At 43.5% G+C, this 11,512-nt stretch overlaps 1 protein-coding gene across 2 annotated transcripts; it reads left to right on the top strand.

Annotated features, from left to right (window-relative positions):
- Window positions 1-2,634: 2,634 nt before the first annotated feature.
- On the top strand, window positions 2,635-5,134 carry LOC147454444 (uncharacterized). 2 transcript variants are annotated; one of them, XM_086516397.1, is made up of 2 exons: window positions 2,635-3,571; window positions 4,402-5,134. In XM_086516397.1, the coding sequence occupies exons 1-2, from the start codon at window positions 2,726-2,728 to the stop codon at window positions 5,005-5,007; spliced, it is 1,452 nt and encodes a 483-aa protein (XP_086372523.1). In that variant the 5' UTR covers window positions 2,635-2,725; the 3' UTR covers window positions 5,008-5,134. The 2 variants fall into 2 exon arrangements, with proteins under 2 accessions (XP_086372523.1, XP_086372524.1); XM_086516398.1 differs by having other exon boundaries at window positions 2,636-3,571; window positions 4,417-5,134.
- Window positions 5,135-11,512: the final 6,378 nt, after the last annotated feature.

Here is an 11,512-nt window from a genome sequence, read left to right on the forward strand (position 1 = left end):
CTCTCCCCTCATATCACGAAATTGTTTTTGGCCTCCTCTTTTCCATTCACCTTGGAACAGCTCCTTGGTTACAAGGATGTTAGAGCCATGCAACTCCAATATCTAAAACCAACTAACTATGCCATGGAATTTTTAAACCGATCTAAAAATAAATTGAGTTACGTGTGTGCGTGTTGCATGCATGCGCATGCGTCTGAAAGCATATTCGACACTCTGTGAGAGTAAGACAAGATCATGATATACTACGAAGATTAAAAGCGTGATGACAACTTACATACCTAAGATGAATATAAGAGTGGAGTGCCAACATACCCTAGAAAGTTGTAGTTAGTATGCATGGTATTCTACACTCAATTGCTACTGAAGCCAATGTTTGCGGAGTCTTTAAATGGCTTTGATTGTGAAGAAAATGTACAAGTGAAGTGGAACTAAAGCTCTTGAAAAGTCAATTAGTGCACAAGCTTCTCCACAACCAAATGCTAATATCTATACAATTCTATTATTGAGAAGGCAATGGAGGCTTCCCACATAGCGAAGGAAGAGAAAACACGAGTGGTTAGCTGGGAAGCAAGGGGTGGTGAGTCTGGAGGATGCTTGTAGAAGGTGAATAGGCAAGTCGAGGTGAACGGCCACTAGCTTTGTTAGTGTGGATGGGATGCAAAGAGGTGTGAGAGAGAGGAGACATGGAGGAGACATGCACTTCCCATCACCTTTCTCTACACGAGACTGTAGCCTACCACTATTCTCCTCGAATCCATGATTCCTCTCCCGTGGGCAGTCAAAACGATTGAAGAACAAGTTTTTTGGTCTTTGTAGACAACGTGGCTACAAGATTCCTCCTCGATCGGCAATCTTCTTGCCCCTCTATGCAACATATTTTCTCTCTCTCTCTCTCTCTCTCTCTCTCTCTCTCTCTCTCTCTCTCTCTCTCTCTCTCTCTCTCTCTCTCTCTCTCTTCCTCTTCCTATAAGCATGCAGGTTAGCCCATTCACATGGGGCTAGAAGGCTGTCGTTCCAACAAGCTCAACTTGGGCTTCTTCATCCATAAGACAATTTCTTGCATACCCTCCACAAGTGTGGTGCTTTAAGTTGTAGGCCTATTTCTTGTCCTCATATTGGGTCAACTAAACATAAATCCTATTAAATACCCGGATTCCTCCGGGTATTCCCCCATTCTACGTGACCAGTGCCCCTCGCTGCGCGTGCCCTCCTCCACCACCTCCCTCGACCCTAGCCTCAGAGAGAGGGTTTGCACGTCTGTCTGCTCGCTCGTCTGCCATTGAAAGAGAGTCAGAGAAGGAGAGCGTCTGCTCATCCGCCACACATAGGCGCTCAGAGAGAGAGAGAGAGAGAGAGAGAGAGAGAGAGAGAGAGAGAGAGAGAGAGAGAGAGAGAGAGAGAGAGAGAGAGAGAGAGAGAGAGAGAGAGAGAGAATGAGATGCTTCCACATTCCTCCAACTTCAAAAATTAGCATACAGCTTTGATTCCTGTTCCACTGGTTTTTGCAAAATCAAACAGACAGACATACACTCTACATACTGCTGGGTTCATTATTATATTTGCTGGAATCTTGTCAAGATTCTTTCCGCTGTAGCATTAGCCCTTACAAGTTGTCCAACCAAAAACTCAGCATGCTGGACTCGAACTCTCGTTGCTCCACAAAAGTATCCTCAAGTTAACTGAGCTAACCACACAGGAGGCTTTATATGTTGCACGACTTAGCGTAGCGCATTAATAAAAAAATTATAACTAACCCCCCTCCCCCTCAAAAGCGTGCCTGGCCGTGCTGTCGTCAATGACTGTCTGCCGTTGACGCCAAGCTCCTGCTCGTGCCAGCATGCTACAGTAGACGACTCCACGCCCTTCCTTTTGTGAGCCCCATCCTTTGTCTTCGCAACAGGCATCGTGGCAGATAATTCCAGCCAGTAGGTGTCCCCAATTTTGCAAGCTGGTGTCGTTAAGAGGAATCAAGCAAGATACCTCGACTCTGAGGGTGAGGTGAGAGAAAAGGCAAGGAAAAGGTGAGGTGACGGTGGCCAGCTGGCAGGGATCGAGGATCAAGGTGCCATGCGTAGAGAGAGAGAGAGAGAGAGAGAGAGAGAGAGAGAGAGAGAGAGAGAGAGAGAGAGAGGAAGATTTCATTGTGCATGGGCGGCAAATCACGTCGAGTCATCCGTCGAGAGAGGGACCTGCAGCAGAGGAGGTGGCGGGAGATAGTTTTTGGGGAGCGGCTAAAGCAAGGGAGATTGAGCCCCGTCTGCGAGAGCCAAACAAGATCGAGGTTTATGTGTGTGTGTGTGCGCGCGAGCGCAGGCTGAGCGTAAAGGCATTATGCAAGGAACCATCTGCTGAATTATGTGTGCCCTACCACAACTGCATACCATCGCGCGCTTGGCGGAGGGGGGTATCCATGGGAGCTACAGGGTAGGGTTGTAGATGCAGCGAGAGGACGTGAAGCACACGAGCGAAGAGAGAGAAGAGAGAGGAGCTGTTTAACGTCTTTTTTGTTTGAGCAAAAATCTTGCGAGATTCCGGTTAATGAGAGCGTAGACCGAATAGGTACCATTCTAAAGAAACCATAGAAAAAAATAATTGCCACCATTGTAAAGTTTCCGTTAATGAACCACATTCCGAAGGCAAGGCGGTCGCGGTACATGCTTAAGAGGGCCAAGAAGTAGGTATTGCGTTAGGGTTCTTATTCCGCTGTCTCTCTGCTGCTGTTCTCATGGATTCTTCGCGGGCGCTTCTGGAGACTGCTCGCGAGCTATACGGACGGATGCAAGCTCCTTCCATGGCCCTGTCGAGCAGTCTCTTGTCTGGCCAGTCCTACTACACAGTCGAGTCCCTTGAAGGTGCTTCCGCTCTTCCACCTCTCAAACCGAGCTTTGCTGCCGCAGACCGGGAATTCCTTTTGCGCTTGGATGCACATAAAAGAGCTTTGGCTGCTGAAAGAGAATCATTAGATGCCGAAAAGAGACTTCTTGCAGCGGACAGAGAAGCTTTGGTGCGTTCGGATCCGAGGTTAGCAGATTTGTTGCCGCCTGTACCAGGTGTAGATGCCCGAACAAGGCTTGATGGGTTACCCGCTGTGGATGCTAGCAGAAGGCTTTTAGTCGATGAGTTGCATGCACTTGACTCACGTTCCAGACTTCATGGGCTTGATGTACGTCCTAATGACGATGTACTTGACTCGCGGTTTAGAATTCATGGGCTGGATGTGCGTTCTCATGACCCTTTGTGGCAAGGGCTTGATGACAGAGCAAGGTCCCTTGGATCCTCAGGTGGATTAGCATTTGGAGCCCAAGTCCAAAGATCTCTTCCTGAGGTGACCCGCACACGGGAGCTTTCTGCAGGGGCAAGAAGTGGGGCTGCTTCTTTTCTGTCGTCAGAGAACTATTTACATGGTCGAAGAGACATTGCAGATGGTCGCACTTCAGCTATGCCAATGGAGTTCTCCCGGAGTCGAAGAGATATTGTGAGTCGTCCAAGCACTTCCAGTTTTAAACCCCTAAGTGAACGGCCCTTTCATTATGGCAAGCAAGAACGAGCAGCGCTGCGTCCTCCTGTGGAGGTATGCTGGTCTGCACCTTTTGTAATTGTGGTTTCTTAGTCGGGACTGTTTGCACATGGTCTTTCTGGTCATAGTTGTAGGCAAGGCAAAGGATGATGCTTCAATTAGTTAATCCAGAAGAGGTGGCTGCTGAAATGTGCAACAAAGTGTGGTACATGAAATTCAAGGGATTCTGGCTGTTTTTATTATTCCACTTTTAGCATATGCAAGAAATGGTGTTTTGTACTGTGTGCTGTATGTATAGCTCTAAGATGCTTATGTTGTTACTCTGCTTCAAAAGTATTCTTCAGTGGCATGTTTCCTCTTGAGAGGCATCCCTATCTGGCAGCATTGTATCTGGATACAGCCTAGAGAGAGAGGTATTGCTGTTGGAGTTGGCCTGACTTCAACTTTACATTCTCAATGTGTTAAGTTTCTCTTGTGCATGTGCTTTTGGGATTTAGCCGAAAGCTCCATAGGGAAGAATTGTATTCAGTAACTTATCTACGGAATAATTGTTTTCTCCAAGGATGTCGGTGTTTCTGTTTTGAGTACTTACTTACATTTACGGGTCCCTGGACACAGGAACAGTCACTATTCCCATTCTGTCGGTTACTTTCTTTCTAGTATCCTTGTGCTTATGTTTTCGGGCTTTAATCCGAGTTTCATTTGGAAAAGGCCATCTGTTCAATGCTATTTTACCGTCCACCCTGTAAGAACTTGGTTCATGCCCCAAGAATTGTTGGCTTTACTGTTTTTAATTTATTCATTTGGGCTTGTATGATTTTAGCATATGCATTTAGGATTTATTATCAGTTTTTTGTCCCGACTCTTAGCTAATTCCTTTCTAGTTTTTTGTTTCGCAGGCTGCAAGAAAGCAAGACAAGAGTGTAACAAGTGTGAAAACGCCACCTGCATATTCCAAGACAAAGCCACCTGCTGAAAAAGGTGATGCAAATAAGAAGGCTCCTCCTGTGAAGGCCTTGATAAAGCCGCCCCCGGAACAATCTGAAGGATGGTGTGCTTTATGCAAGATTGATTGCCACAACATCAAGACATTGAACCACCATCTTGGTGGTAGGAGGCACAAAGCTATGGCTGAAGGAAAATCAGCCAAGTCAAGTGAGACGTCGGCTGATGGCAAGGCTGATGGCAAACCTAACCCTGCTGCGAATAAACAAGCGGACAGGAAGCGTGCAAGTGATGCAAAACCAGAAACTTCACAAAATGCCAAGCGCCAGAAGACCTCGACAGTGGCTGTAGCAAATGGTGCTCCTACAAACACGCCTGATAAGAAGGAGAAGGCCAACAAGATGCCAGTGGTTAAAGGTGGAAAGGACAATCCGCTAGCATGTGAGGTTTGCAACATTTCTGTGACTGGTCAGAAGAATCTGGAATTTCACTTGAAAGGAAAGCGGCATGCTGCACGTCTGAAGGAACTGGCCACCAACAGCTAAGTGCCAACCATTATGTGCCTCAACCCTTTTTTGGCCTCCGGTATCTTTGTAGTGGAACAACTTAGTTTTTGTTAAACAGGAAAACCATGAAGTGACAATTAAGTTCAAACCTGTGGTGATTGCTACTTGTTACGTTCTGTTCGTTTGTGGATTTAGAAGTTGTTTTTTCTGATTGCTGTCATTTAGGAACAAACAGGACTACATTTTTTTTGTCAGTAATTTCTTAGGTGCTGTATATCATCGGTCTGTGTGTGTTTGTATTAGCTATGGTGATCCGTTCAGTATTGAACATACCAATGAGTCTTTGAGATGACCCACCTACCCAGCTTGTGTCCGGTGTTCAGTTTTGGCTTATATGTGCTTCACTGTTTTCTTGTATCACACGTCAGATGCTCTTTTCTTGTATTTTGTACAAGTTTTGGTTTTAAAAGTACTTGTCCTTGGTAGAGAATAAAGAGTATTATGTAGCTCGTAGGAATTGCCTACACGCTGATTGTCATGAACTTGTGTTTTTCATTGCAAAGTTATTTTTCTAATGGGCACACGGGAGGGGCGGGGCAAGCACTGTCTGAGAGCTATAGTCTTGTGGATGACTATCATGAACACGTACATCGATCTTTCCTTCAAAGGTGAATCTGGGCTTATCCTGGATTCGGTTAGGGGGGTGGTAAATTTCATATTGTATAAGTTGCTGGAGCCTTTCTATTCTCTAGGAATGTGGATGTGAGAATTGTGCACAGGTATAACATGTTTGCTATCATAATGACCTCTCGGCTAGAATTGGATGAGTAATGTAGGGTGGTTAGCGTCACAAGTTTTAAGGTCATGAATGAAGAGCCCATACACAATGTTTGCAATTGGCAAAGAGGCATCAATATTCACAACCTTCACTCTTGATGAATCAATAAGGTCACCTTTGTGGGAATGTGAAAACTAAAAAGAGTGACTATAATGAACTAGAACACGAGCTTGAACATATGTGTGCTCGTGTGTGAGTGAGGAGAGGAAGAAGAGAGTTCTCTAAACGACCCTACCCAAGAGGGTGTTTTTTTTTTAATTTGATCATACTCTTACCACTCCCAATTTTGACTGGTGGAGATGTATCATCATTGAGCCAAATGGATGTCACCATACATCGAGACTCGAGCACAATCTTTGCTGTGATGAGGCAGCAAAAGATACAAAGTCACTACTATAGAGAGTGTTCAAGCTGTGTTTTGGTTGGAAGTCGAGAGCCTATATTAAGCACTATCTCTTATATCAAGAGGTGTTTGCTTCCAATCTTGAGAGTCTGTGTTTCCAACAAAGAGAATCCATTCTTTGCTTTCTTGCTCGATCTCTTCGAGTTTAATTCTTGTAGGGTTTCCTTCAAAGACTTGAAACTTTATTGCTTTCGAAGTTTGTTTGAGGTAGCACTTGTGGATGATTTGTGTGTAAACCAAAATGGCTTGGTTATTGAAAACTTTTCCTCCTACCACGGAATTGTTTTTGTAAAAGCGGATCTTCCACGTTATTGCACCCATTTGTAGATTTTGCCTAAGTTGTAACCTGTGAATTGCATTTCTCCCTATCTGCGCGTGCACACACACACACAGAGAGAATACAATGACTAACAGTATTATCCTCAATGCCCCCTAACCATATTAGTTCAATTGGCTTGCCAATACCCAACCTCTGTGTGTGTGTGAGTGTGTGTGTGTGTGTGTGTGTGTGTGTGTGTGTGTGTGTGTGTGTGTGTGTGTGAGAGAGAGAGAGAGAGAGAGAGAGAGAGAGAGAGAGAGAGAGAATACAATGAATGAGAGCATTATCCTCAGTGCCCCCCCCCCCCGGATCCATATTAGCCCAATTGGCTTGCCAATACACAACTTGACGATTTTTTTTGGTATTCTATGTTTGGCATTGCTATGTAGTATAAATGGTGTTAATGTTTATCAAGAGATCATAAGCATGCCTCGAATTTTTAATGTTAGTTGTTGTGGCCTAAATGCAAAGGCCTACCATGCTAAACCTCCTCCAAAAAACAAACTAGTCTTTCTTGGTGGGCGTTGCTATAGAATAGAACAGGACATAGGCAGATTGAGATCAAGCATCTAGCATTGAAGTAAATGAATTACAAAGCGTATTGACAATTTTTTATAGAAGAATTGCGTATATGATGACCAATTAGCTCTATAGCTGTCTGTAAAATGGTCCGATTTCACGACATTGACAAACTTTTAAAAATGAAAATTTTTCTCCAAATCAAGTGTAGTCAATTCTTTCTTATTTCTCATAGAACCTGAGAGAGAGAGAGAGAGAGAGAGAGAGAGAGTTACCTAGTGTCGCAGTCGGAGGGAGCAAGGAGTCTTGGTTGTCGATCACACAACTTAGTGTAAAACATATTCGAGGCAAATCACGCTATAGAATGATTCTGAAAAGGAGAACATTGAGCTGCAATATATAAGATGCATTGCCAAACAAGGATGTACGTAGATTCCCATCAGCCACCTAGAAATAAAGTAAACATGCGTAAAGTGCATTGAGTATTGTAATACATAACTTGAATTGCCAAATTGTGAGAAAAGAAGTGCGTGTCTATTTGATATATAGATTCAATGATCAAGATTAGAGCATGCACTAATGAGGCGAAACTAAACTTAATGAAGCATTGATAAATTAAGAAAATACAGAAAGTATTGACATACTAAAAATTGAAATGCATTACCGACCTGGTAATCGCGTACGGGTGTCATCCAATTGTGCAAGTTGGAGGACAATGTTTGAATCAAGCTACATAAAAGCAATGTGAATACTTAGTTAAACATTTCATTTTGCAATTAGGCACAAAAGTGAAAATGCTAAATATACAGTGCAGGTCATGTAGAAGAGCCATTCAAAAGTACGGTGGAAAATTGGCACTGTGATTTCTCCAAAAATGATAAGAAACAGAAGCCCTACCCTACCCTTTAGCATTTATGTGTTGCACCAAGCAAACGTATAGGCATAGGGAATTGGATATAGATAACGGACCTTGCAATGTTGTCGAGTTGGAGTCGTGCTTATGCCATTGAAACATTCACTGTTGTGAATATATGTCCTCTCTATGTCAGACACAAAACAGGAATCAAGATAAATACAAAAAATACCAATTATTGATTAAGCTTAAAGAGAAACATAGGTCACTTTATATTGTACGTCATAGATGGTGTAGGGTTTATCGTAGTGAGGAGTTCATAGTTCAAAAGCCCCACTGGAACCTAGTGAAGCACGTTGATGCCATAAGCCATCATATAAATTATAAAGTTAGATATCTCGATCATTAGCAACTGTTTTCTATTGAAAATGTAGCTGCTGTTGAAGAGGTGACAGGTCAGACCTATCAAAATTAGGCGGGCAAGTGTAGCAATTTTGAGCACTCTAGCAACAGCTCCACCACGCTCATCGTCTCCTTTTGACTAGCTATGAACTGAGGTTTAAAGCAATGTCAACCACTTGTGCAACATCACGTGCATCCGAAAAACAAAATGTACCACAGGTGGTGGAGGTAGGGTCGGTCGTTGGTGGCATCATTCAACAGAATCGAGGCAGCTAGTATGTCCGTCGATAGATGATGTGTAGCACATGTCTTTCATATGTTGCACCAGTTGCCTCTTGTTGGAAGCCAGACTGTGTGGAGAGCTAGATGGCCATGACATGGATGCAGGGGTGAAACAATAGCCGGTAAGTCTCTTCCAGATCGCCTGCAACCTCCTCCCTTGAGAGAGAGACAAACACCGACTACTTGAGTTTGCAACTCAGAAACAAAAAATCTACAGCACACCACTGCTGCGTACTAGACTTAATTTGACCTAGCCTCCTCGCAACCCATAACAACGAGAGCTGCTAGCGAAGATAGGGTCCAGTTGACCCTTTGCTCCACCATGGAGGTCCGTAAGTCGCTATGACAACTCCTGTGAAGACGAGACGAGACCTTGCCAAAGGGGAAAGATCGGAGTATTTCCGTTTTTCAACAATAGCAGGGTTGGTGGTGGTGCTTTTTTTTACTTGGGACAACGCTCTAAGGCTGGTGCTCTGCACCATTGGATTAAGTTTTTGACTTGGCTCAATCTTAAGCGCCTCTCGATCATGCAGCCAAGAATCAGGTAGCAGAGTTGAGCATGTCCTCGCACAAAAGATTGAGAAGCAAGAATCCTTTGTAGAAAACGTCAGAGAGAAACACGTATATGATAAAATTTTCATTCTAAATACTTTCAAGATCACATAGGGAAAATCAATTTACGGAATATAAATATATTGTTGGTATTGTTGTATGCATCGAAGCACAACCTTGGATGGATCATCTCCAAAACCTTCCCTTCGTTGCTCTACCACCTTGCCATTGGTATGTGTTTTTCCATCGTCATCCTTTCTGCGACTTCTGCCAACATGTCGATTATCTTGATGTTCTTGCTCTTAGGGTAGGTTGAATCCGCCGTATTATCCGTCTGTAGGCTCACACACAAACATATACAAACTCACACTACCAAATGTGGTGCACTTGAGAAAGCACCAATAGTGCTTGAGGAGCTTTTTGTTCCGAACAGTGTCTCTTCGAATGCTCTACTATTGCCAAAAAAATTTGTGATTCTCAATTCCTTGGTTGATATGTATGCCAAATGTGGTACACTTCAGAAAGCACAAAAAGTGCTTGAGGAGCTTTTTATCCGGAATGCTATCTCTTGGAGTGCATTGATTGCGGGATGCATGTAACAAGAGCAGGATAGAAAGCTCAAGGTTATTTTCAGTGGATGCAAAGTGGGGGCCTCTCTCTAAATGCAATCACATACACATGCATCTTGAAGGGATGTGGCTCTATGTAAGATGCTAATATGGGCATAAAATTTCACGTTGATATTATTAGTAAGTGGTTGTTGAAAAAAGATGTCATGCTTGGCAATGCCTTTGTTTGATGTTTGTTAAATGTGGTGCCCAAGACACACACACACACACACACACACACACACACACACAGCTACTCGTAGTGCCTACTTGATTACCGAGGTAGAAGAGAGAGCGTTTGGCTACTCCTATGCTCTAATTAGAGTGCATCTCTATGTAACCTTCAAGGCGTACACATCGAGTAAGGCAGTGTGGAGCATGGCATCTGTTTTCAATAGCCTCATACTAAAAATATCATCATCCGCATCTTACTTGGATCCACAATGCACATGGCTTTAAGATGCATGCACAGGTGATTGCGTCTGGAGATAGGCCCTCTCTATGCATCTGCTAAAAATAGCCCACAACTTCCTAACCAAGTCTCGGTTGGCCATATCCTGCAATCAATGCGTTCTAAGAGACGTTTCTCCAAACAATAAGCTCCTCAAGCACTTTTTTTCCAACGATCCCTAAATAACGTCATCGAGATTTATTTTTCCCATATCAGCATCTTGCATAATGCCACATGCCTTCAAGATACAAGCATAGGTAGGTGATTGCATTTGGAGAGCTGCCCTCTCTTTCCATCTGCTAAAAAAAACCCAAAGCTTCTTAGTCCTGCAAATTTTGGGCATATCCCACGATCAAAGTATTACAAGAGACGACATGAAAGCTCGTCAAGCACTTTTTGTGCTTTATGAAGTACACCACAAAACAAAGACGCATTCTCTTGCTCTCCATTTTTGCTCATGTAGCCTTTATTGCTGCTTGCTTACGATGTTGCGAGAGAAAATGGATGTGTGTGGATCAAGGCATTGCCAATCACGACAACTGTTTCAATAGCCCTTGGCTAACAATATTAGAGCAAATATTTAAGCCCATATCAGCATCTTGGGTAGAGTCACATGCCATCACGATGCATGCATAGGTGATTGCATCTCTGTTGGGCATATCCTGCAATCAATGCATTCCACAAGATGACATCCCATACAATAAGCTAGTCAAAGACTTGTTGTGCACAAACAGGTGCACCGCACTTGACATACATACTGACCACCATTCTCCCCAAGTATGCATTCTTTTCAAGTAATCCACTATCGGAATATCAACATGAATTACTTCCTTGGTACAAAACCTTCTCCTTAGCACAGTCTTTAAGTGAACTCACAAAAGAAATACTCATTCTCTTGCTCTCCATTTTTGCTTGTGTAGCCTTTATTGCTGCTTGCTTGGTAAACAAATGTGTGTGGACCAAGTCATTGCTAAGCACGCCAATTTTTGCAACAGCCCTTGGATAACAATATCAGAGCAAATATTCAAGCCCATATCAGCATCTTGGGTAGAGCCACATGCCTTCAAGATACAAGCCTATGTGAATGCATTTGGAGAGCTGACAGCCTAGAGATTCCTGGCCTTGCCACTGTTGCACACATCTCGCGACCATAGCATTCCAAGAGACGACATTTCGTAGAGGAAGCTCATCAAGTACTTTTTGTGCTTTAGGAAGTACACTACATTTGGCATACATGTCAACCAAGGCAATGCCAAGCACACCATTTTTTGTCAACAACCCCCGACAAACAATATCATCATGAACTCTTTTTCCCAT

Source organism: Adiantum capillus-veneris, chromosome 7 (assembly GCF_014529385.1).
Source record: "Adiantum capillus-veneris isolate H3 chromosome 7, ASM1452938v2, whole genome shotgun sequence".
In the NCBI taxonomy this organism is placed as follows: Eukaryota; Viridiplantae; Streptophyta; class Polypodiopsida; order Polypodiales; family Pteridaceae; genus Adiantum; species Adiantum capillus-veneris.